The sequence below is a fragment of the Astatotilapia calliptera genome, chromosome 7 (genome assembly GCF_900246225.1).
Source record: "Astatotilapia calliptera chromosome 7, fAstCal1.2, whole genome shotgun sequence".
Lineage (NCBI taxonomy): Eukaryota > Metazoa > Chordata > Actinopteri > Cichliformes > Cichlidae > Astatotilapia > Astatotilapia calliptera.
In genome coordinates, this window is record NC_039308.1 from 9,933,226 (window position 1) to 9,960,203 (window position 26,978).

General features: G+C 40.5%; 1 protein-coding gene across 1 annotated transcript; it reads left to right on the plus strand.

Moving 5' to 3' along the window:
• Positions 1-704: 704 nt before the first annotated feature.
• On the plus strand, positions 705-26,878 carry mbtps1 (membrane-bound transcription factor peptidase, site 1). The gene is made up of 23 exons (XM_026172964.1): positions 705-1,906; positions 4,647-5,207; positions 7,405-7,668; positions 11,027-11,242; positions 11,408-11,518; positions 11,928-12,037; positions 12,133-12,249; positions 13,417-13,484; positions 13,909-14,011; positions 14,952-15,103; positions 16,903-17,064; positions 18,269-18,413; positions 18,581-18,769; positions 19,009-19,181; positions 19,266-19,381; positions 19,548-19,704; positions 21,090-21,214; positions 21,339-21,416; positions 21,544-21,684; positions 21,766-21,897; positions 23,165-23,291; positions 23,756-23,886; positions 25,952-26,878. Exons 2-23 carry the CDS (start codon positions 4,979-4,981, stop codon positions 26,158-26,160), a joined length of 3,255 nt encoding a protein of 1,084 aa, XP_026028749.1. The 5' UTR covers positions 705-1,906; positions 4,647-4,978; the 3' UTR covers positions 26,161-26,878.
• Positions 26,879-26,978: the final 100 nt, after the last annotated feature.

Below are 26,978 nucleotides of genomic sequence, written 5' to 3' on the forward strand. Positions count from 1 at the left end.
AAACAGTTTCCTTCAGAACCTACTTGCACTTAGTGCTCAGATTACCACCGGGACCACTGTTACCTTCACCCTCCACATCTTCTTGAGCTCTTCTCTGAGCCCTTGGTACTTCTTGAGCTCCAAATGTTCCTTCTTCCTGATGTTGCTGTCATTCGGTATTGCTACGTCTATGACTATGGGAATCTTCCTCTGCATGTCCACCACTACTATGCCTGGTTGGTTAGCCATTACCATTTTGTCCGTATGTATCTGTAAGTCCCACGGGATCTTTAGCTCGGTCATTCTTGACCACCCTAGGGGGCGTCTCCCATTTTGACCTTGGGACTTCCAGGCCATAATCGGCACAGATCTTTCTATATGCTACGCCGGCCACTTGGTTATGGTGTTCCATGTATGCCCTGCCTGCTAGCATCTTGCACCCTTCTGTTATGTGCTGGATTGTCTCAGGAGCATCTTTACACAGCCTGCACCTGGGGTCTTGCCTGGTGTGATAGACCCCAGCCTCTGTTTATCTTGTGTTTAGAACTTGTTCCTGTGCTGCCATAATTAGTGCTATCTTTCAGCCCAGGCTTGTCCAGCCAGATTTCTGGATGTCAACTACCTCCTCTATTTGCCGGTGGTACATACCATGCAGGGGTCTGTCCTTCCATGATGGTTCCTTCTCTTGCTCCTCTTTCTTGGGTTTCTGCTGCCTGAGGTATTCACTAAGCACTCGGTCAGTTGTGGGCATTTTCCAGATGTCTCGTCCTGGACTTTGGTACTGACACTCACTAGTCCCAGGCATCCTTCCTTCCATTTAGCGTATAGTGTCAGGGTGCTGGACTTGGAGTGAAACCCTCCGTGCATGGTCAGGAGCTTCCTTGTGTTAAAGTCAGTGGGTTCCATCTCCTCCTTCGGCCAGTTTATTATCCCAGCAGGGTACCTGATCTAGTTGCTCTTCGTGGTTCCCATTTGCACGTGGGATTCCCAGGTACTTGTAGCCATCCTCAATGTCTGGTAGCACGATCCCCTCAGTTCAGACAGTCTTCCCCTCTTTGTTACCATCCACCTACTTCTCCAGTCTGAATGACATTCATTCCCGGATATTCTGGTGGTGTGAATCAGTGAATTGATACCTCATTCATTCCTGGCATACAGCTTGATGTCATCCGTGTAGAGGAGGTGGCTGGTGATTGCTTCATTCTGTAGTCGGTAGCCAGTCTTGTCAATGGGGATAGAGCATCTCCTTAGTAGATCCAGCAATTGATATATACAATTAAAAACAATGAAAACAGTACATTTTAAATGTCTAAATATTTTCAAGAGTGCTCACAAAGCATCAACATAACCAACTAAATAAAATCCTAACTTAAGAATAAATACAGCAGTTTATTCACAGAAAGGTGAGGGAAATAAGCGTATTAGAGCATGTACTGATACAGCACCATGCTGCTACATTATCTGCCCTATTTACTATTGTTTTTCGATGGTGAACAACTCCCACTGCTGGCAAAAACGCAGCATGGCCGGGAAGAATGGACTAAAGCGAGGCCCTTTGGGTTGCCAGGTTTGATATTAAAAAGTGCCGCATATCATGAAACAGGATGCAGGAAAGAATGCACTTTCGATGGCAGTATAATTATTTGAGTTCCATATCGACGCAAAATATGTGGCAGTACAGCGTTTTAGCCATCTTAAATGTATAAAAGGGCTAAATGTGACCGGAGGTTAAGCAGGATAAGAATAACAGTCTGGCATCCCGTGAAAGCCAGACGTCAGTGGTCTGCGGCTGTAGTGAGTTTGCAGCTAGCTTTTGTTCGAGGGGACGTAAAATTAACAAGCGAGTAGACGTCGAGACATCAACACAAGGACATCAAACGACACGGACCACCAGATAAATGTGAAGCCTGGGATTTAACTGTGTTGTGTGAGTATATTTATCAGACAAGCTACCAGCTGGCGCTGCATAATAACACCAAGCTAGCTAGCTAGCTAGCGATTTACATGTGATAGACCGCTTGGTCTGAAAAAAATCTATTAGCATGTTTTCTTGTTTACAGAAAACAGTTTCAGATAGCGGAATGTTTACCCGTTCCTTTACGTTAAATTACTGCCCGTAAAATGATTGTCCTTCTTGGAGATATTCCGCCTACAGTATATGTCTGCTGATGCTTGCTGTATTTATTATGATACAGTCGTTTGATACAGCTTTACTTTGTTTATGGCCTAGTTAACAAAATTGCTTGTGTTTTAAGTTTTATTAATGTAGGATTACAGTAGTGTATTAATGTAAATGTAGTGTCGCGATAGAAAAAATAGAGTAAAATGCTATTTAACGTAAGGTCGAGAAATTATAGCTTAATCCCGCAGACACTGCAGCTATTGTGTACTGTCTACTGTATACTCTGGATTTTAGAGCGTGTGTGTTTGTAGTGTGCTTTGTAGCGTGTTTGGTTAGTTCATGGATCTCTACATATTGCAAAATGAATCTTTACCTCAACGTTGGGATCTCAAGGTATTTACATTCCTATCCAAACAACTGCTGCAGGTAACCTCCAAAACTCCCACAACTGTTTTCAGTATCTTGCCTGGTTTACACTAAATATCACTAACTTATAACACTGCTGTGTATTTCTTATCTTTACACTAATTGGGGTGGGGGTGCGCTCTACCTACTAATCTGTGCCTGGAGGCTCGATGCCATTTTTTGTGGCTTGATGTCATGTTGACACAAGTGGTCCCAGCTTGGCTTTTACAGCCCAGCCCTAACCAGTGGTGGGACTATTTTTACAGCGCTGCATCTAAACCAGTAGTCGTTTAGGGTAGGTTCAACGTTTATGTTGTCTCCTACATGTAGAGTTCCTGCCCTGAGCCGGAACTAGTGACTGGCCCTCCTCCTGTGAGAGTAGACCAGCCGCAGACTTTTATTTACACCCCCAACACATGTGTACAACCATATCAGAAGTACTTGTATGGTTTTGTGTAACTGCACACAGATGATGAAAGTAAAGATAACAGTGGGATGTGTTTATCTCTTTTACAATATAAATTATAGGAAACTAAATCTGGGTTGACTGTAATTATAATTTTGCATCCTCCTGGGATCACATAGGAATGTCTAGGTTAAAAAGAACCATATTTATTGTATGCTTGACCTAGTATAACAATTCACTCCCTGCACTCCGATCATTGACCAACTTCATAGATATTATGAGCAAGATGGTACTTAAAGTGAACTTTAAAAAAGTTGCAGGCTTCTTGTACAAGTTTGCATGTTGTCACACAGTGAACAAATTCCCATATATCTTTAATGTCACTATAATCACAGCTTTATTTGTTGTTTTAAAATCATTCCTGAGCATTTTCTGAGTTTTTTAGGGAAACGTTTTCCTATTTGGGGTGGCAGCTGCTGCTGAGGAGCAGTGGATGTGTTTAGGTGGATTATTTGTCAAAATAACATTCATATGAATTCTAATTAAAGCAGTGCATTGACAGTCTATGAGCTGTGTTCATTCACCAGTGAGACAGAGTAATGCTTATAAGTGGTCTTTATAGAGAAGTGTGTGTGTGTCGCCAGGAGAAGCAGATGGTTTAAGTTATGCTTCAGTGATTTGATACTTAAAGGTAAGGATAATTGGGTATCGCCACCACAAGTGCACCATGAATGTGAATATAATTCACACTTGTTTACACTACACACTCGTGCAAATCTACTTTTGTCAACTTTCTTTTTTTTAGAAAGTCCAACCAACTTGTGGTATGCAAGCTGACAGCTTCATAAATTTTTTAGAAATGTGGAGGTTTGGAGGTTTTAACATGTCTTTCTCTTGGGATAGGAGTATTTAATATTAATTACAGTCCGACAATAGAACCATCCCTGACAGGCTCACCACATATTGTTCTCTGCATAGCTGCACATTTGCCTCAAACTCTTCACGAGTGGCTAAATAATGAACAGGCGTTTATGCCCCCATTGTAGTTACATAGAACACCTCCCTTCCTTCCCCTTTGCACACAGCAGGTTAAACACTCCTTTCTCTGAGCACTGCATGATGTGTTCGTTTTATTAAACGCTGGTATGGTAGAAGTAGAAAAATAAATGATTAAAAAAACACAGGACTTGCAGGATTTGCATTGAATATTTACATTTATACACAGAAAAAGATCAAGAGCAACTGAATAGATTCAGCACATGTAGCTATTGTCATATCTGCATTGCATATTTGTTGGCAGACATTGCTGCACTGCTTTAAACTTTTTTTCTGTTTAAAGGCTGTGTTTCCATGTATAACTAACACATCACCACATGTAAATTAAGATGAGATAATCAGGTGACAATCTTAAATTTTAAGGTTTCTAGTGTTGTTGTTAGTATGTTGACAGTGTTCATGTGCACAGTTTTAAGTCTTGGATTTCTGCCATCAAATGCAGATTGTTAAACAGCCACAGCTGTGAAAGTAATAGGCATATGATTACATATGTCTGCAGGGCCACAAAATCAATTCACTATTAATCTCAGCAGCTGGTATTATTACTGCTGGTCTAATGGGAAGTTTTCAAGTTGTTCTGAGTACCTTCTAGTTGTTTTGTGTTGTAATTTTATTTAAATGTGACAATCTTTTGTCTGACCTACTGCTTTTGTTTTTTTCCCTCCTTGTCTTACACAGAAAAACAAGAGATTGTAGAAGAAATCCAGCAGCACTTTCCGTTTCACTGCTCCAGCTCTCCTCCCAAACATCCACAGCTCTGGATAATTGTCCACTTCTCCCAGTTATCAACATGGCATCTTTGTTCCTACTCGGACAGTGCTGCTGAACCGCCACCCTGGACCGCCACCATGGAGAGAAAACGCAGAAAGAAATTAATCTAGCTGCTCAGGTCACTTGCATTATGGACTCATTTGTGGAACTGTGGACCTGAAATGCTCTGTTCCAACACCTGCTGACTCTTAATCAGCCGGTTGGCTGTTCCCACAGTTACAAAGAGCTCAGTCAAACTAATGGTTAACACTACTTCACAACTCAAAATGCTCCTCCTTTCCGCATGGGTCTCCATGCTTTTGGGGCTGATTGCAGGCTTCCTGCCTGTGGTGGGGATGGATGGGGAGGGAGGAGCCGAATCTACTTCAGACCACACCCCCAAAATAGATGCCCTCTCCTCACAGTCTGTCACAAACTGTTCCCAGTTAACCCTCAAACTGGAGTTCTCCACCAAAGTGGTGGAACATGGTAAGAAATTATTCTTGATGATGTGGTTTCAATGTAATTTTATCAGATGGGGAATACAGTGTTTAAAACAAGTATGGTAGGTTTATCCAAAGCCTATTAAAATGACATCTCTAAGTCACTCCATTGCACTCAGTGACATGTTTCTTCATTATTTTCATACATTTTGCTTTAAGGGATGTGAAAAAAATTGCTATTATTAGTCTCTGCAGCTGTTCCTAGAAATAAGATAAGTGAATGTGCAGTGTTTTTCATAATGAAGACTCATGTCAACATGTCAGTGAAATGATGTGGCTCAGTCATGGATGCGAAGAACTCTGTTTTAAGATGTGCTTGTTAGCTGGATGAAGTCTTTGATACATGTGGAAAATCACAGAACTGTCTCTTACACAGTAGAGTCAAGTGGAATAGTTTGTACTCATTAATGAAAGGGGCTTTTTACCCTTCTTGTTGAGTATTAGAGAGAAGATTTATATCTCCTGAAGTTTTCGTAGCACAAGACTAGGGCTGTGAGATATGACCAAAATCTCATCCGGATAACGATATGTATCACAAAATGGTGCATTTTCTGTAATTCAGTGAACTTCGGGCAACTCGACTTGTGTGAAGTGTTTTAAGCTGGGCGTCCGTGTACCTGGAGACGAGTGTTGAACGATGCATGAAACAATATATTTTTAGATATAAGCTGTAACGGCCGCCATTTTCTTTGCGAGTATTTATTGCATGGTGTGCTGCGGGGAAAAGCCTGTTCTAACGTTTGAGTCTAAGGTTTATTTTGAGCAGCTGACGGCTCTCCTTCAGGAGTCACATCATATCTTCTTTCATCTGTAAACGCTCTTCATACACTTTCACCTGGCTCTTGCGTAGGTGGTAGAAGAGGTTTGTTGTGTTTAAGTCCGTGGTTGCGGCATAATTTGGATAGTATAGTTTTCTGGTCCATGTCAGACTTTTCATAACCAAACCATATCCATGCTACAGAGGTAGCCCCTCGTTTAGGTCCTCGATTTGATTTGACTGGTCCTTTTGTTTGGAGCTACTTGGTTCTGCCTCATCTTCACTGGCCATGCTGGTATTCTCTGTGCTTGCATGGTGGCCATCCAGACACTGTATTTTGCATGGACAAACGATAGCTAAATGAAACGATAGATGTTTTGATTTTGTCATATTGCACAGCCCTACACAAGACTTCAGAAGACGTTATTCATTTGGCAAAGAAGGAGCAAAGCACAGCTGTGACTCCTGTAAAACAAAGATCTGCTGTCTTTAACATGCTGTATTTGTCCCATTTAATCAAACTACTTATGACAAATTTATTGGTGTGCTGTAGATTTACTGTTGGGTTGATTTCTTTACTTTTGGTGAAGCCAAGCTAGCTACCCACTTCTGATAGTGTGGCTTCATATTTGGGATTGCAAGTGATATTATCTGTTTTTTTTGGGGGAAAGTAATGAAGTGTAAAGTAATCTTCTATACGGACAGAGCTTTCATGCTTACTTTTAATTACTCACTTGAGTCCATCGGGAAGCTGGCTAGAGAAAACACTACAACTTTATTTTGCAGCCATTGCTAAGATTTAAATCTAACCGTTTCAATTCAATTTCTTATTCAATAGTGGACCATCCCTTGTTTTTTGTAATAAGACTAATAATAGAGTAGAGAAAACACAACAAGGAAGTTATCGCACGCGTTTTTCACAATAATTTCAAAAGTCAGTTTGTGGCATGTATGAGCATGAATTGCATCCATTCATGTCCTTCATTCCTTTGTTGCAACCTCATCCATTCAATTTTCTTAAAGCACAAATGGATCAGTAACTGTGTAGTTACATAATCCAGATATTGTATTTTGTGCCACTTGATATCCTTTGTCCTTCTAAAATTGTGGTCCACATAAACATTGAAATTTAAAACCATTTTTTGTCAGACCACTTAGAAAGCAGAGAGTGCTTTTAATGTATTTCTTAATCAACTGTTCATTTCTGACCAAATTATTCATATTAACTAACAAGATACATGTTTGCTTTGCCACTAATGTCTTAATGTAGTGTTTGGTCACAGTGGAAAGGTTGTATTTGTATTGGTTTTCACACCGCTCCATGGATAGGTGGTCTAAAAAGATGTCTCTCTCCTGAATGTACGCTTCCTAGTTGTGGATCTCGTATTCTATCTGTTCTTTACAGTATTGTCTTCTCTCTCTACAGAGTACATAGTAGCATTTACAGGGTATTTCTCAGCCAAAGCTCGCAGCCTGTACATCAGCAGAGCCTTGCAAGGTGCTGGGGATGGCGCACTGGAGTGGCACATTGTTCCAAGAGAAAACCCAGCTTCGGACTTCCCGAGCGACTTTGAACTGCTCCACATCCGGCAAGCTTCCCCCAGGAGCCTGCTGACCTTGGAGGACCACCCTTACATCAAGAGGGTGACGCCGCAGCGAAAAGTATTCCGCACGCTCAAATACATTCCCTGTAAGTCTGCCAATATGGTGTTATTGTGTGGGGAAAAGGGATCAGTGTTTCTAAGGTTGGCATGTCTGTACTGATACAGAAAGCTGTTTAGCTGCTGAATTTCACAGAATGTCTTTGTTTGTTCAGTCATGGGATGCTTTTCTACCTCCACTGTTTTAGTGGTGCTAAACAGGATTTGATATCTTTATTTGAAGTGCAGGCCAATTTCAGGGTGTAGAAACTGGACTCTTTGTGTGTGTGTGTGTGTGTGTGTGTGTGTGTGTGTGTGTGTGTGTGTGTGTGTGTGTGTGTGTGTGTGTGTGTGTGTGTGTGTGTGTGTGTGTGTGTGTGTGTGTGTGTGTGTGTGAGAGGTGTTGGGGGATGGGAGGAAGAACAGAGAAAGTCTGTTTGTTCACCATTTGAGGCAGTAGGTGAGTCAGTGTGGTGGGGCTTGCCTGCACGCCCTGAGCCTGGCACTGGATGAAAGACTTGAGTGTGCCCCCAGGCTGCATAAACAGATGCTTCAGTATGGAGTGACCTTGTAGTGCAACTTCTTATTATTGAAAATGGTCAACTAGTGGCGATTACAGTTTTAGATATCAAGGAAACTAGAGCAGATATGACCAAAAATATTTATCACGATATACATTTGAAAATTTTCGATAACGATAGAACTGACGATATAATTGACACTAGACAAATTACTTTACCACAACTTAATTAGTGCAAAAAACCCGATCAATGTATTTTCACTTGAACAAGCAGCTGTTTTTTTATGTGCATTAAAGTTAAATAAAAATTTAACAGTGCAAAAGCAAATTCCTCACTGACAGTTTGACCAAAAGGCATTTCCAGTGGAAATTGGCCGACATATCCTCAGCATAACCATGTATAATATCCACAAAACTTAAAAAGAGGTTATACACACACAATACGGTAATATTGTGAAGTGTGCTGTGCTTCAACATGAGGCTCCTGCCACAATACGGTAATATTATGTTGAAGTGCAGTACATATCACTTCGCGAGGCTCCTGTCTACAATAGCCGTAATGCTCCGACAATCCATCAAGCGGTGCGGGTTCATAGCTCAGCAAAGTCGTACTAAAACATTTGACAGGTTTTCGAGCGCCGTGTACATAAAATCGTTTTGAGGTCAGTAAACACAACCAGAATTCATACATAAGGCACACGGGATTATAAGGGGCACTGTCGACTTTCAGAAAAATCAAAGGCTGATTTTAAGTGTGCCGTATTTTCCAAAAAACACGGTAATAACGACGGCCCGCTAGCATGCGCTACCAAAAATAGTGCTTTGTTGTGTATCTGACGGACAAAAGCTAAACCAGTTCCACACTGAAGTTGCAGCATTTTTACAAAACAATTCTGGTTCATCCGTTTCATTCAACGATCCGCTTTCGCCCTTCTCATTCTCCGTCGCCGCCATGCTTTTTCCGCCATGTGCGTATGAAAACAAAGGCACTGCACATGCGTGTTTTACCCATATTCTATCGCAATATTTCATTTTCTTATCGTTGCCCAACATTATACCGGTATTACCGTGAACGGTATGATAGGGCCCAGCCCTACTAGAAACCCGAATTCAGTTATCTTTAGCATCTTTTTCAGTCATCTGTGAAGCACAAACATGTTTGAAAGATGAAAGGTACTTTCAGCTGCAAATAAAGTTTGATAAACTAAAAAGGCATGCAGCTGTTTGAGGAATATGTTAATCAAAATTAAAACTGAGTCATCTGGGAAGCAGTAAAACGTCGTTATCACATGTTAAAACTGATCAGGAGCTTGATGGGACAGGCACAAAATTAACTAAATACAATCAATAACTGTATGCCATATGCAAGCATAAAATTCAAGACTTAAATGAGACAATTATTGGAAAGTATTTGCCTCAAATCAAAAAGAAAAACCAAAAAAAGTCTTGCAGTTGCTGGTGCATGTGAAGTTAACTGGTGATTCTAAATTGAATGAGACAAATAAAGTGCTTAAAATGTATAGAATACAGCCTCTGTGGTTAAATGTGGCTTTTAACTGAATGGGCTGTAGGAATGGATAAATCCTAATCTATTTTCATAATATCGATACAGTTTGATGACGTGAAACATAAAACATTTCTCGGTGTAATCGTGCTAAAGTTTGCAGCTCCTCTCTCACTGTCTCTCCATATGTACTCCCTCGCTCTCACAGTGCTCCTGCACAATGGACTAAGGCAAAGTCATTGTTAACTTAAAAAAAAAAAATAATTGATTGTGTCAAAAACACTGGACAAAGTTAAAGGCTGTTCGGATGTGGGTTGGTGGAAAGAGATCACTTCCTTGAAAGGAGATGAGAATTGTTGGACTACACTGTGTGATTTTTTTGCATTGTAATGTTAGTCTGTATTAAAAGCACCCGTTAAACCAGAAAAATGACACAGTAACACAAAAGGCCTGAGGGGTATACTTTAGTCTTCGACACAGCCAGGCTTTCCATGCCTAAGCTGGTTCAACAAAACCTAAAACCCCAGTTGGAGTTGATGGGTATCGTTGGGTATGATTATCAACTTTCTGCAGAAAACCGCCTTGATCTTGATGCTGCTGTTAATTTCTAAGATTTCTAAACTAACTATAAACTGGAAACATAGCCTTACTTATTACTGTGATTTAGCTAAACCACCTTCAGGACACAGAAAAACTGACTATCAGATCAGCATAGCTCACAAAGCCATTTATTTTGCTTCATGGTGCACCCCTCAGATCACCACTGGTTGTTTTTAGGTGAGGCTACCTAGTAAAACGGTAATAATTTTAAACATTTATTTCAGAAAAGTGGTTTTGTGTAGTTTAATGAAAATTTAGCAGCTCCTGACTGAGAGAACAACTCTTTAAAAAGGAAAAAAAAACCCTGGTCTTATTAAATAAAAGTGCACATTTCTCTAACTCACAGTTTGAATCCGTGAAACCTACTGAAATAATTCATTAAAAAGAAAAGATAAGAAAAAAAAAGAAATCAACTCTGTACTCTTCTACTTCACAGGGATAAAAAGCCCTGCAGGGCACTGCTCATGCATCGTGATGACCCACTGATAATTGGTTTTGTCCATGTGATTCACATTGCGAAAAGATTGGCTTAAATTAGGCTGCTGTGATCAGCCTCTCAGCTAATAGATGTAAGAAGAAAGGGGGATTGAAGCCAGATGTAAAGAAATTACTTCCAATGAAGCATCAGAACATGATAAGCCTGACTGTGCTGTCTGCAGTGGGGGGGCTGAAGGCGATGGCAGTGACGGGGTGTTTTAATGAAGGGAGGCCTCAATTCTTGTCCTAATGTGGCTTTACAGCAGAGTGAATGATAGTTTGTCTCAATTGTGTTCTGTCCCAACAGCACCTGAACCTGCTGCACCCTGCAATGCCACCCGTGGGACCCAAAAATGGCAGTCGTGGCAATCATCCCGCCCTTTCAGACGAAGCAGCCTCTCACTCGGCTCGGGTTTCTGGCATGCTACCGGACGGCACTCCAGCAGACGTCTGCTGCGGGCCATTCCCCGCCACGTCGCCCAGATCCTGCAGGCAGATGTACTCTGGCAGATGGGACACACCGGTAAGAAAGGGCCCACTGACTGAGTCTCTGCTTTTACGCGCATCTGCTACAAAATATCATAAAATGAAGGATCTTTTAACTATTGCTTTTAAACTTTATTTCAGAAATCATATAGGTCAACAAAGCAATTAAATAAAATTGTTTAAATCTCTTTTATGTGTGCAGGTTCTGGTGTTAAGGTGGCAGTGTTTGATACAGGCCTGAGTGAGAAGCATCCACATTTTAAGAATGTTAAAGAAAGGACCAACTGGACTAATGAGAAGACACTGGATGATGGTGAGGATCAATAAATATTATGGTGAATTTCACATAACAGCGAAGCAAAGGTGGTTGTAAAAGTGTAATTTCCAGGGGGGAAAAAAACAACCTTTTAGGCCTTTTTAATGGTGCGAAGTCAACAAATGTTGTACATAATTTTTAACAAGTCATAAGTGCCTGGAGGTGTTTAAAGAATGCTGCCAAGTTGCCAGACTTGCTTCTAGAGTGGCTTTAGGAGAGCTTGGTCATTAATAATGGTAATGATTCATCCATCTGTGCTATTGGTTAATAGTAATGTCACTGCATTTACAATAACTAATGGACTGCATTTTATTTTTTCAAATAATGTAATATTAAAAGTCACAAACTTTCTGTCTGTGGAAGAGACAAAGAAAGATTATTATAAACTGCTTATCCTGTTTTTCAGGTCTGGGCCATGGTACATTCGTAGCAGGAGTGATAGCTAGTATGAGGGAGTGTCAGGGTTTTGCTCCCGACTCAGAGCTGCACATTTTCAGAGTTTTTACCAACAACCAGGTACATACAATATACAATGCACTGCTGGTGTTGGAGTGCGTTGCTGTAAAATTCATTTATACTATAAAATGTATTTGTCCCTCCCCACATACTAGGTTTCGTACACCTCGTGGTTCCTTGATGCTTTTAACTACGCCATCCTAAAGAAGATCGATGTTCTGAACCTCAGCATCGGAGGACCTGACTTCATGGACCACCCCTTTGTTGATAAGGTGATGCACACTTCGGGATTTAACTTAGAAACATAGTTGCTTAATTAAATAAGAATGCAAAGCACAGGAAAGTTGTGTCTAAAATAACCAGGTTGATCGAAAATGCGACCACATGGTTTAAAATTTGTCTAAATATAAAAATAGTCCCCAGTCTTTCTTCCTTTATGTTACACATAAAGTTTGTTTGACAATGCTCTAATAAGCCAATGAGCAATAGCCAGGTCAATTGTAAGCTCAAACGGGTCAAACCAGGCACATAAACTAATGCATGACAACATTGGGACTGCTCTTTCAAGTTTTCAGTGCTCACTGATAATTACAAAAACAATATGTCAACCTTCACAATAAGTGCTGAATAGACTAACATCTGTTTTGTTGTTACAAGATCAAACGCTCTTTCTTGATTAAAGGGCAAGATGTGAATTATGTACTGAATATAATGGGAAACAGCTCTGTCTCTGAAACCTTTTAAACAATCAGTCATCCTCTGCTGTGCATTCATGTTAACTAATTAAAGCTCCTTTTAGACATGCACCCCTGAACTTGTCAGCTTCATGTCTGAGTATGAACCCTGGTCACTGCTCTCTAAAAGTTGTTTTAGTAATCTGGGTACCTCAGACTTGATAACAGATCACTTGCAACATGCCAAAAGTCTGAGTTTATGATGGCAGATTAACTTGCACGATTATGTGTTGTCCTGCATTTTGAGTTGCTTTGAAAAAGATGATTGTTTTTGAGAAGGTGCTAAACTCTTTCCCCATATTTCAGTAGCAACACTTGTCCAAAAAATTGCTCCTCAATTTCACATGTTTTACACTTAAATATCTTGACCTGATGGTAGGAACAGTCTGTGACAAGTCACAATAACAAGTTACTTACTATGCACATGGCACAACACGGTAATTTAATTAGTCATTCGTAAGAATTTGCCCCGATGAGGAGATATGAATGATCAGTATGTAGCTTTTCTTCACAGGTTAGCTGCCACACACAATAAGAGTTTATAAGCTACAGTTTAGTAATGCACATAAATATGTTCCCATAAACATGTGTAGGATGAGGCTTCCCAAATTATCAAAGCAGCTATCAAAATACAATCTGACCTTATGCGTTATGTGCTGTTAAACCTCACACACTCCATTTTTCTCTTTGCATGTTTGACTGCAGGTTTGGGAGCTGACTGCCAACAGAGTGATCATGGTTTCTGCCATTGGCAACGATGGACCTTTGTATGGGTATGCTAATATTGCTATAACGACAGCACGCATGCTTACAGGGTTCATCGTGTGCATTAACAGGGATGAGCAGAAGAGTCTTAGTTTAGTTTCACTTCTACTCCAGTGTTGTGGTTAAAAGTGCACATGGTTCCACTGAAATCCAGCATTTTCCACATCATAGCACCATTAGTGTAAATAGATACTTGCCTCACATTGGAGTATAGTCACTATAAAAGACTTTTTCTGTTCCTGTTCGTCTGTGTTTAATTGCAAGAAAATGCTTACTTACCCTAACAAGTTTTTATTACCTTATTTAACATTTCTTTTGTCACTACATAAAAATCACTAAACAAGCAAAGCAAGTCCTAATATTACATTTTGGAAACTGTCAGTTAAAATTTTTTTATTTTATTTTACACTAAATTAAACTGATCTTTCTCAGCACCCTGAATAACCCAGCAGACCAGATGGATGTGATCGGGGTTGGGGGGATTGACTTTGAGGACAACATTGCCAGGTTTTCTTCGAGAGGCATGACCACCTGGGTGAGTTGCTGCAAGAAAATACACCTAGAATACACACTCTGACACACACCGTCATCTTGGCAGACATCTACTTCTGAGATCTGCCCTCTGCTTTTTGAGCTGGCCAACCACGTGGTAACCTTCTGATCCCTCATCCACATCCCATCATCCACTTACTGTAGAGTGTCTCTCTCTCTCTCACACACACTCTCTTTTTTTTTATCAGCCATAGGCAAAAGCAGACATCTGCTTTAGGATCTGATTAAGACTTCATTCACCGATTCAGTGATGTTCTGTGCCCCTTCTATCAGCGCCAGCCGAGCATAACGAGGCTCTCACTCCCACATGAATCAAAAACACCCAAAATGACAGGCTTTTCCCCCCTACTTTCGGTCTCTGCTTCAGTGTTTGTTTTTTGCTGTTGTTTGACTTTCATAATAGTAATTGCATGTAAAATCTAAGCTGACGCTCATATTTTAAACAGTAGTTGAGCTTTGAGAGACTGGCTTTAAATTGCCTTGCTGACTTCAACGAGTAGGCGTAATGACATAAACTGAAACATAAGTTTAAGCTCATGAAAAACAGCCCTTTCAAATTTAGAATTATAGCTTTAGGCCTCGCTCTCTAGCAAACAGGTGGTGTGTGAGTGAGATGTATACAGTAAGTGAGCAGAGAAGAGCACTTCATAGCTCTCTAAAGGCACAGTGGAAACTAGCTATGCTTAGGTTGCTGTCCTCAAAACTGTGTTGATACAGCATGAGCAGATTGTCTCAATATGTGTACTTTTTTTGTACTCTCTGATACTGGCCTCTATTGTTAAGTGGAAAGATCAAAATATTTGAATTGGCTGACCATTGAGAATATTTTCTTCTGTGTCTTCCCCCAGTTACTCAGGCTTGCAGCAGTTTTGAGCTGCTTTTCATCCAACCATGTTCTGCATCTGTTTCCCATTTGTGTTCAGGAGCTGCCCGGGGGTTATGGCAGAGTGAAGCCTGATATCGTCACCTACGGTTCTGGTGTTAGGGGCTCAGGGATGAAGGAGGGATGCCGCTCTCTGTCTGGCACCAGTGTGGCTTCTCCTGTGGTGGCTGGTGCTGTCACACTCCTGGCCAGGTGAGTTTGATAAACTCATTATGCTATACTGTATGAACCTGAGGTATTTTACTGGCTTTCTTAATCTGACTTTCTTAGTTCTATTAGCCTTAATAACAGCCCCTAAGTTAAAGACATACATGTTAAAGATAACAGAGAAATCTTGCCCAAAACAACTTGTATTGGGATGAAGAGTGCTAAAAAAAAAAACCCAAACTTTTACGATAAAATGATTCAGATTAAAGTTTTTTTATAGTCTGGTTGTTCCAGATGGCTACTCTTATTTTGCTAACTGCATTAGGGATCTATATCAGGCACAGTGTGCCAGCTGAACTAACCACCTGCATATCCATCTGTGCACACAGTCAGAGTCTGCACAGTTAACATGATATGTAGAGACATAATAGGCAGCATGCAGCACAGCAGGTTAAATTAAAACAAAATTGTCCGATAATATAAGCTTCACCTTCAATCTCAAAAGGTTGATTCTGTTCATCTGGTTTTAGTGTAATAGAATCAACCTTTTGGTATTTACTTTCCTGGATGATTGAGCATGCATCAAGACATTCACCTTCAATCTTGTAACTCTTTGAAGATCACTGTAAAGTACCTTTGGCTTGGTTTTTGAAAGCATTTCGAGCTCTTGTGGTTAATGCTAGTTGCTACCATGCTGTTTTTTGTGGGGGGTTTTGAGTAAAAATTTAAGATTATGTGTATGAGACTGAAGTGCTGAATTATCAGCTAAGCTGGCAAGCTTTGTCACATTACATTCATAAACTGTATGGGAGTAATGCACAGATATGGTTACCTGTTAATTTGCGCTAGATACGAGGCTAATAAATACTAGAATTAGACTCACCAACACAGAAGCACTTCTGAGATGGGCCGTCCCATATATTATATCAATTAAAATAGCACAAACATGGTGGCAAGGGTCACTTTGGAGGCCTAGCAGACAGGTCACTGTCAGTCATATTAGCCAATTTAACCCTCACTTGTAACTAAATGGATGATATTTAAAAACTTCCCCTTTTTTGTACTGAAGGTTTAAATGAGATTCTTATCAGCGTAGGATGACACCAGAAGTTACTAGTAGTGTAAGACTAAAGTTTGATGAGGTTTAATTACCTCCAGTGTCATAATGCCATATGAGCAGACAGAGGTATGTGTAATGAAAGTCTTTTGCAACAGCAAAAGTCAGCGTGCACAGAGCAGGTACAGATGCAGAGTATTCTCATCAAGAACAGATCAAGCTGGCTAGTTAATGAGGAGGCCATTCGGTTCTTTATAGTATGGGGGGAAAAAAAACAAAAAAAAAAATGGAGTAATGTTCTCAGGTAATCGAGTCATGAAAGCATGCCTTCTGGTGCCAGGACAGTCATTAGATGCTGTGATTACTCTTACATGATGTGTGGAGCTCTCTGAGGCTCGTCTGTTGTAGCTGAAATGATGATACTGAGAAGCAAATGTGCCATTAGAGATGGTTGACATCAGAGGTTACAGGGACATAATACTGAAGTGAAATCTGGTTTAATAACCATGGTTTTGTAATCTTACATGAGCCAGCAGTGAAATGTGTCCCCGTTTCACTGTGTCCTCGTGTTGTTGAGCTGTAACTGAACCCATTTGTGAGCTCATATTGCTGAAATCAAACATCATCCTCCCCTTGTTGACAGCAGTCATCCCTCCCTTTCTCCCAGACAAGACAGACGCACCAACCCATCCCTCATCTCTCCTCCAGCAGTGTCCTGAATTTGAAGCTTAGGAATGTGACACCAGCAGATTCACAGAAACACAGCCTGTCCTCTTCTGTCCTGCAGCACTGTCCTCAACCGGGAGTTGGTGAACCCAGCCTCCATGAAGCAGGCTTTGATTGCCTCAGCTCGTAGACTGCCTGGGGTCAACATGTTTGAACAAGGCCACGGGAAACTAGACCTGATCAGAGCCTACCAGATCCTCAACAGCTACAGACCTCAGGCCAGGTAAATGTAAAAATGAGCACCGACGAAGAGGAGTTAATGGATTCACAGCCCGTTCACACACAGCAACAAGGAGTCTGTTCAGCTTCATTTTAGTGTACATAAATATTTTCCCACGCTTGTAGGCGTATGAAAAACAATTACATAACACTAAAGGAGGCCAACCCAGTGTTGTCACAGCCTTCACTCTTGGGAGGAAAAGGACTGGCTCACACTGGCAGAATTTTAGTTGCTTTTTGAAGAACTGCATGACTGACATTCAGTCTACAGAGTATCAAATACTGGCAGTTGGCTTGCAGTGAGGCTCCTGAAAGTTTGGAGCTTGCTCCGTCCTGAAGGACAGAGGTAGACTTAGTCTGCTATTTCAGTTTTCATAGTCAAAGGTGGGTCAATATTTGGCTGAGTCTTCCTTTATTGATATTGATATTGATATTCCTTTATTAGTCCCACAAGGGGGACTGTCTCAAATCTGTCTCAAACTCCACTTCTGCAGACCGAAGTTGAACCCTTACATTGATCCGTTATTAAATATCAGACTGCGTCAGGTCCATTCCACTAATATGATCATTTGGGCTGTCGCCATCTGGATTTTGAAATAGTCGAATTTCATTCAACAAAACTGGAGCAGAGATTTCTTGGATAGGCTGTACCACATAAAAAAACATATTAGTTGACTGTTGATGTGTTTTTAAAAAATGTTCTATATTAAATGTATATTGAACGGGTTTTTTTGGTTGGTTGGTTGTTTTTTTTTTTTGTACCACTAATTTCATTGTTGAAGTTGTTCATTTTAACTTTAGAGTCTGTGGGGATTTATTCTCTTTTATAACTGAAGCATCTTTATTTATGTATTTTTTTTGCATTGGCTTAATTTTTGAGCAGCAGAATTTCCAGCATGCCTCAAATTGATCTGAGATGCTTTATATATTATTTAGCTTTTACATTTAATAAGGGCTGACATCACCTCAATTTTCTCTGCACCATGATTGGATCCCAATATCCAAATTAGTCTGCTGGAGTCGAGCTAACATGGCATGACCCCAGTCAAACTTTCTGTTTTTCTGTAGAAAAGTACTGGGGGACAGTGACATTAAACATACAGTCTTTGGGAATGTGCTTTTTTTAAAATTTATTATTTTATAATATTTTGTTTTAGTAACTAGTTCTTGTATACCCTTGTTTAGAATTTGTGCTTTTCTCCTCCCAGTCTTTCTCCCAGCTACATCGACTTAACAGAGTGCCCATACATGTGGCCTTATTGCTCTCAGCCCATCTACTATGGAGGAATGCCCACCATTGTCAATGTGACTATTCTCAACGGCATGGGTGTCACCGGCAGAGTTGTGGACAAAGTAAGCAAAGAATCCCCACACAGGCTTGCATTTCCTGTAAATAAATGGCGCTGAAGTGCTTTAGCATAATAAGTGAAGGAAAGTTGTATCACAACTCACCAGGATTTGACATCACGATGATCTAATGGTTTTCTAAGCCGACTTAAAAGTTTCTCCCTTCTGTTTAGCCCATCTGGCAGCCTTACCTTCCTCAGAACGGCGACAACATCGATGTGGCCATCTCATATTCACCGGTATTGTGGCCGTGGGCCGGATACTTGGCTGTGTCCATCTCTGTGGCCAAGAAAGCAGCGTCATGGGAAGGGATTGCACAAGGTCATGTGATGGTCACAGTGGCATCACCTGCAGAGAACGACGTGAGTCACTGTGCTGTCTTCTAAGTAGCTTTAGAGCAGCGGTTGCCAACCTCTTTGTCTGTTTTCTTAAACTAATATGAGCTCGGGTATCTTTTACCAGATGTGTTACTTCAAGTGTATATTTAGTAATTACATAGAAGTTATTTACATGATCTCAGATTATTAATTTTTTTTAATAACTAATCACTGCTCTACAGACATTACTCATCGGCCTTCCTGATCTTTTTCACTCTTTGCAGTCGGAGGTTGGAGGGGAATTGACCTCCACAGTCAAACTGCCCATCAAGGTAAAGATCGTGCCGACGCCTCCACGCAGTAAGAGGGTGCTTTGGGATCAGTACCACAACCTGCGCTACCCTCCTGGCTACTTTCCTCGCGACAACCTCCGCATGAAAAACGACCCATTAGACTGGTTCGTGTGTTCAAATAAAGTCTTTTCACTGAATCTTTTTAGTTTTCCTTTTCTGTGCTTTTGATTAGTATTCTGTGTTTTCAGGAATGGGGACCACATCCACACTAACTTCAGGGACATGTACCAGCACCTCAGAAGTATGGGGTACTTTGTTGAGGTGCTGGGAGCTCCCATCACGTGCTTTGATGCCAGTCAGTATGGTACGAACACAGAGACTAAAAATCGCACAACAAAATGAGAATGTTTCTACTCCCAAACAATGGAGCTCCAGGCAGTCGTTAGAGGCTTTTCTCCCCGAGTGTTCATTGTTTATGGTTTAGAAAAAGATGACAAACTAAAGGATTATTTGCTCATGTGTCCCTTCAGGCACACTCTTGATGGTAGACAGCGAGGAGGAGTATTTTCCTGAGGAGATCACCAAGCTGAGGAGAGACATCGACAACGGTCTGTCGCTCATTATCTTCAGCGACTGGTACAACACTTCTGTCATGAGGAAGGTCAAGTTCTACGACGAAAACACCAGGTATTAAACTCAGTGGTATGACAGTGATGATTGAGATAAGAGAATATATACGGGCTTCTGTTTTGTAAATAAATTTATGCGCGGCTTTTACTTTTGTTGCTCAGCTGTGAATTTAACAGAATCCCTGACACGTGAATTTTGTTGGATTTTCTGGCAGTGAACACAATTTTGCACATGACAAAAATGATTGTTAGTCATTGCTGGTAGTTTAAATTTCATTCTTTTGATGTAGTGTTTTGTTTTATGTCTTGTTCTGTGCAAAAACACAAATGTGGGAGCTTTTGAATGCTGGTAAATGAGATACAGTTAATGTGCTTCACCAGGATGGTGCCAGTTCACAGCAGCGAGGAAAAATCATCAGTTGTAGAAAGTGGTAGATTCCTCTGTAAACATCAAATGTTTTAATACATTTGACATAAACTGCTGTCAACTTTTTGAAAACAATTAATGGAAAAACATTTGTAAGGGGATGCAGTGCATCAGTCTAGAGCAGCTCTACACCCTTAATAATTGCAGAAAAGGCTGATAATTGGCGCAGAGTGGTTTGGATTAATTTTGCTTAATAGAATGACTTGTGCGGAAAAAATATTTTGCATCAGTCAGTTACACTCTGACTGATTTCTCTCATTTGAGAATCTCTATGCATGTTTTTTCTATTTCTGTTCCACCTGCACACTTCACTGATTAAACAGCTGCTTCATGTCATATAATGACTGCATGGGAAATTCTGTTGGGTACTGTACTGTATCACAGTTTCTTTTAATCTGCATCTATGCATCCTCAGTCTGTACATCATACGACTTCTTGAGTCGTCATGCAGAGATTACAATTACTCACCAGTGATTTCTACTCCCGTTATATCCTACCCAAGCTGTCACTCAGTATCCGCAGGATTAAACGTCTTTAACTCCGTTAAATATAGGCTTTGCGGCTTCCAAATATTATGTTGAGTAATTCAGTTTTAATTGAATGGCATTGGTTCATGTGAGAGCTTCATTCACAGCTGCCTTTTCTGGGCAAAACAACCCAGAAGACTGTACAGGGAACCTAAAAAGCAATTCTTGTTTTTATGAAATAATCTGCCAATGTAAAGTTTTCTCTGTATTGATATTTAAAGTATTTTTTTTTAGCATTACTATTATTTTATGAAAGATATTTGCAACTTGGAGAAGATTTTAGTTAAACTGGTTTTTGATTAATTGTTCTCAAAGTTGTTTTTTTTTCATGTGGCTTCTTATTTTCTTAGATCAGTCCTCTGCTTGTTAAGTTGAAAATATAGTTTGTTTAACCTTCTCATAACCATGTGGGATTTTTTTTTTTTTTTTTAATTTTTTTCTTGCCTTAATTTAATGATTGTGGTGTGATTTTCTTCATGCAACCTCTAGGCAGTGGTGGATGCCGGACACAGGGGGCGCTAACATACCAGCTCTGAACGACTTGATCTCAGTGTGGGGGATGGCTTTCAGTGACGGCCTGTACGAGGGGGACTTCACCTTAGCTGATCATGACAGTAAGACATAAAAGCATACTTTTAATTTTCACACATGTATTTGTTTAAATTACATTTTATTTCATATATTTGTTACATTTTTTATTGAAGATAAAGCTTATTTTGTCTTTTTTCTTTCACTCAGTGTACTACGCCTCTGGCTGCAGTATTGCTCGTTTCCCAGAAGATGGAATAGTGATTGCCAAGAACCTAAAGGACCAAGGTGCCAGCACCCCTTTAAGAGTGTTTAACCTGGTTTAATGTTGGCCAACAGCCATGCTAGCTGACAGGCCACTTTTTAATCTGTGTGTCTTTAGTTCACATGTAACACTCTGTGTGTGTTTTCACAGGTCTGGAAGTGTTGAAGCAAGAGACCGCAGTGGTGGAGGGTGTTCCCATCCTCGGACTGTACCAAACGCCTTCTGATGGGGGAGGTCGTATCGCTCTGTACGGAGATTCAAACTGTATAGATGACAGTCACAGGCAGAAAGGTAGCTCCTCTGTGTGTTTTTGCACAGGTACAGAGAGAAAAATTTACTTACTTGCTAATTATTTAAATGTATATTTCACAGACTGCTTCTGGCTGCTAGATGCTCTGCTTCAGTATACTTCCTACAGTATGACCCCGCCAAGCCTCAGCCATTCACACAGCAGAGTGGCACCTCCCACAGGTGCCGAGCACCCACTGCCACAGAGACTGGAAGGTGAGGAGGGACAAGGCCTGCATACTATACTGAGATGGTTTCTACTCTGTTAAATTTTTCTCGTCTTGAGCATTAGGCATATGTGTTGTAGATTCTGGGTTTACCTCTACATTGTCTTGACAGATAGCTACGTCACATACGTAGAAGAACCATACAGTTTATTTTAATTACGTGACTTACGCCATTTAAAATCACTTAATTTAGATTTCTAGTGCTTTAATACTATACTGCATGTTAAATAATCACATAACACCAGAAAACCCTCACCCTTAAACATCTCAGACATGATTTATACTTCTGCTTCAGATCTTGGTCGTAACTTACGCCAGCGGTCCCCAAATCTTTTTGCGCCACGGACCGTTTTAGAAAATATTTTCACGGACTGGCCATTAAGGTGTCACGGATAAATGCAACAAAATAAAATGATACGACCAGGACAAAAACTGTGGTATTTTGTAAAAATAATAATAAACGCGAATTCACTGTGTAATTGTGAAACTTTATTAGCAGCGTTCTCCTGAAATGCGCCAACAACATTGAGAGTAACATTCTCCTCTCTTGCCCGTTAATGCTCTCTGGTCGCTATGGTAACACGTAAATATTTCTTAAAAAATAAGACACAACTACAACACAGGAAAAGACCAGAGAAACTGAGTTAACGATAACCCCCCCACCCCTCCGCGAAAACCATAATTTTCACACCCGAGCCTCAACTCTCACAGCCTGGTACCAAACGACTCACGGACTGGTCCATGGCCCGGGGGTTGGGGACCGCTGACTTATGCCATGACCCAATTGTAACCCTACACCCTAAAATTTGTGCAACCCAACGTGCACTTCCCGATAAATGCATACAACAACAACTTGAATGGTGTGGAAGGATGCCGTATAGGGATGAAAGAACAGGATGCAGATTTCATGTGCATGTCTAAATCAAGCTTCAGTCGTGCTTTTCGAAGCCTCTTATTATAGAGTCACGCCTGCTTTATGCTATGATTCACCACTGGCTGAAATTTACAAACATGAAAACTCCTTGGATGTAAAATCAGTGATAGACAGATTAAAAGCTGATCTTGTTTGGAGTTGTTTGATTTGCTATATCAACAGTCTTACAATAGGACTCGTTGGGACATTTTCAAAGTTCAAGGTTTTTTGCTCCAGCTCTACAAGTGACCTCAAGGCTCTCGCACTACATCTGTAATATGAGTAGATGTTTTACTTGACGTTTTTGGTACTCTGCTTTTTCTCTTTCTGCAACTGCCTTTAGGGAACCATCTCTACCGGTACTCCAAGGTTTTAGAGGCCCATCTCGGAGATCCGAAGCCCCGCCCACTACCGGCCTGTCCCCATCTGTCATGGGCAAAGCCTCAGCCAGTCAACGAGACAGCCCCCAGGTAGGTTCCTCAAGCAACTAAATTCTCTGGTCAATGAAACTGCATGTCCCAGTGCTCACTTGTCACTCAGACTTTATTTTCTTTGTATTTTATTTCATTTTATTTTGCATTAGCTCATGCTGAATTCTTTCTTGTCATGTTTTTCAGATAGTCTAGAGAATATCACAGTCTAGTTTTCCTTCTGAGCATGTTGCTGTCAACATTTTCATCATTTTTCCTCCTCACATCACTGTATACAGAAAGAGCCCAGCGGGGGGTGGGGGGCCAGATTTAACTGTCACAGTGATGCTTTGAAGCAGCTCATTTGAACAGTCAAACGTGGATTTGCTCTCTTTCCTGTCACCAAATAGAACAAGTGCAAATATGAACTTAAGAATGAGGAAGGCAAGCAAAACACAGACATGCGTTTGGATTCAGTTTCTCAAACTCCTTTGTTTTTGTTTTTTTTTTTTTTGTGCTCCCAGTAATCTATGGAAGCACCAGAAGCTTCTCTCTGTGGACCTGGACAAAGTGGCTCTGCCTAACGTGAGGGCATACCGTCCCCAGGTCAGGCCTCTGTCACCTGGAGAGAGCGGGGCCTGGGACATCCCTGGAGGTAAGACATAAGCAAAATTTTTAAAATGCAGCTTTTATCTTGAAAAGAACATTAATGAAACTCATAAGGATACATTTATTTATTTCTTTTAAATTCATGAGACTTGTCCTAAAACACAGACAAAACACTTTCAGTTTTAAAAGTACAACTCTTACGACTAGTCACCCTATACATGGTCACACTGACTGTCCTCAGTTTAAAAAAAAGAAAAGGAAAAAAAGTACAATTTCCAAAGTTGGAGCTATTTGAACTGAACATCTCTTTGATGTTCAGCAGACCTAGCGTCACCTTTAGCACTAAGATACCTGTGAAAAGCATCAGTTAGGTCAAAACTTGATTTAGTGCATCGTGATTTGCATTTAGACTGGTGTGTCTGCATTGCTCTGACACAACTGCTGAAAGTTGCCTGATCCTGTTGGACTCCAGGCTAATAAATAATGAACAGTGGCTTCTATTATTAGGAAACAGGAAAGAAAGAAGACTTCAGACACGAGTCTAGTAAAATGTGATGAGAGCTTTGAAAAATGAGGAAACATTAGAATCTACATTGGCAGAAGGAAGGCTTTTCTTTTAGCATCGTGGGCAGTGCTACAGCCCTTTTCTTGTTGTTTCACAAAGGTTTTATACTGTGTCTGGCATGTAACTAGCACACATCACAGATTGTTGCAATGTAAAGATGAATTTCTCAGAAGATCCACTTCAGGGTACTAAATATTAAGCTTGACTCAAAAGGCGAAACAAAGCAAGTGTCCAAAGACCAGCAAATAAAGTTGGAGAATAACGTCTTTCTTCCAGCAGCTGGTAATGATTTTCATTAATTCATTGAGACAAGCGATGTGACGTAATCACGGGTGTTCACACAGAAGAAATCTATCCTGAATGTTGAGACTAGAGAATGAGAAATTTCAGTGAAGTTTAGATGTTGGTAAGAATGACAGATGAAGTAACTGTTAATGATGCAAACTTCTCTCAACTGACGTGAGCAAATGACATGGATACCAGTGGAAATAAAAAAAAATTAAAAAAAATACTGTTGACTGACATATGACAGGGGTTAAATACATTACAGGGTTGCTTGCAGTGTCCAATAGTAACTTACAATGTGGATATGAAATGGTTTGGCTGGTGGAGGAAAAAGCAAAATAAATTACTGCCCTATTAGATCATCTACAGCAGAAAAACAGTACCTGAAAGTCATGTCCATAAGAAATTGATTATCTTGCCCTTTGGTGGATCCATCTGCTGCTTGCCGACGCCTCGTCAGAAATGGTCTCAATGGAAGGGTAGTTGTCAAAAAAACTTTTTAGGGATGGGGAAACAAGGAGAAAAGGCTGACATATACCCAATTGCACAAGAATTGTGCTGAAAATCAACAACAGATAATAATAGTATGCAAGTAGGAAGTCAGGAAAGACTACAGCCTTCTGTAAAACACGGTGGAGAGACTGTCATATTTCGGGGCTGCTTTTCAGCCAGTGTTATTGGGGAGCTTAAAAATAAGTACTGAAAAAGTACCGTCAATTTGATCCCCTTTGCAATCATTACTTAGCATGACAGTGGTCCCAAACACACTGCCAAATCAGTAAAAAAAAAACATACCTAAATAGAAAAGACACAATGGAGCACAATCAGTCATGGGTCAGCCTCCCCAGGGCCCGTGAGATCATCTTCACAGAGAGCTGAGGCAACGAACATCTGAAAAAGAGCTTTAAATGTCCCTTAAGAAGCCTGGAGAACAATTCCTGAAGTCTACTTACAGAAATGGGAAAGGTTGTTTGAGAGAGTTCAGGATATGTTGAAGGATGAAGGTGGCTTGCTGGAATTGTACAAACTCTGTATTTCAGTACTAGTTTTATATTTGCATTTTTCAGTAGTTCTGTACCTATTTCCTTTTTTCAGTACTGTATACTAATGTGGTACTAAGATTTCTAATGTTTAAAATACTTTTAGTCAAAGAGCTTCCACAGACAACAATCATTCATCACTTCAACATCACCTAACATTTTATTTAAACAATAATGAGTGAGAATAAAGGTGGTGACCTCTGCCCTCTTATTCCTTTTAGGAATAATGCCTGGCCGCTACAACCAAGAAGTGGGCCAGACCATCCCCGTGTTTGCCTTCCTGGGAGCGATGGTCGTCCTCTCCTTTTTTGTGGTCCAGCTGACAAAGTCCAAGAGCAAACCCAAGCGCAGGAAACCCCGCATCAAACGGCCCACGTACCTCCAGCAGCAGCAGCAGCAGCAGACGAGTGGGAAGAACCCCACAGTTTAGCTGCATTGTTGAACTGCAGCTGGGTTTACCTGTAAAACTGAGATGCTATTAAAAGGAAAACTTGTGTTGATGGAGCTTTGGAATTACATGGAGTCTTAATGAACTGCTGAGGCAGACATATGCCTGTCTTTAGACTGAAGCCTGGCGGACGTGAACCTGCTCCAGGAATTTTTTGGAAGCAGAAAAATTTTTTGTGCCTCCTGTCTGTTCGAAGCTGCTGGGGGTGTTTTTATGTATTTGTGGACCATTGAACAGTGTTACACATGATATAAAACACACATGGTCCTAACAATGCCTGCAGACATAGTGTCCACATTTCAGTTTCTCTTCTTTGACCCATTTCTTTATGAATGAAATGTGTTTGACTTTTATATTTATTAAATTTGCCAAGCCCAAACACATTTACTAAAATACAAGACACACGTACAAATACAAAGCTGTTAGTGGAGATCCAAACAGAAACGCACACACAGACACATGAAGTGATGCTGATACTTTCAGCATGAGAGCCACAGGGTGATTAAGTTTTCTGTCAATGGTTTTATAAGTCCTGCCCATATCTGTTAAAAAGAAGTCTTTTTATGTTTTGTTTTGGGTTTTATATGATGAATGAACTGTGGTTGGGCGTTCTGTTGATGACATCCTTCCTGATCTCATGGTCAGCACAGTAGCATTGACAGAATTGTATCTCATCAATTAAAAAGCATAATCAAAGTGACCCGATTCTTTCTTTTAACTTTAATAATTTTATTAGTTGCTGATTTTTTTTTTCTTTTTCAATAATGCATATTTCATATATTATTTATTTTTTTATTTTT

What these genes read in the sequence shown, in the direction of transcription:
- mbtps1 (XM_026172964.1), top strand. Translation starts at nt 4,979, where the DNA reads ATGGTTAACACTACTTCACAACTCAAAATGCTCCTCCTTTCCGCATGG. An exon ending in AACGATGGACCTTTGTATGG is followed by an intron (nt 13,485 to 13,908) that starts GTATGCTAATAT and finishes GATCTTTCTCAG; the next exon opens with CACCCTGAATAACCCAGCAG. An exon ending in CGAGAGGCATGACCACCTGG is followed by an intron (nt 14,012 to 14,951) that starts GTGAGTTGCTGC and finishes ATTTGTGTTCAG; the next exon opens with GAGCTGCCCGGGGGTTATGG.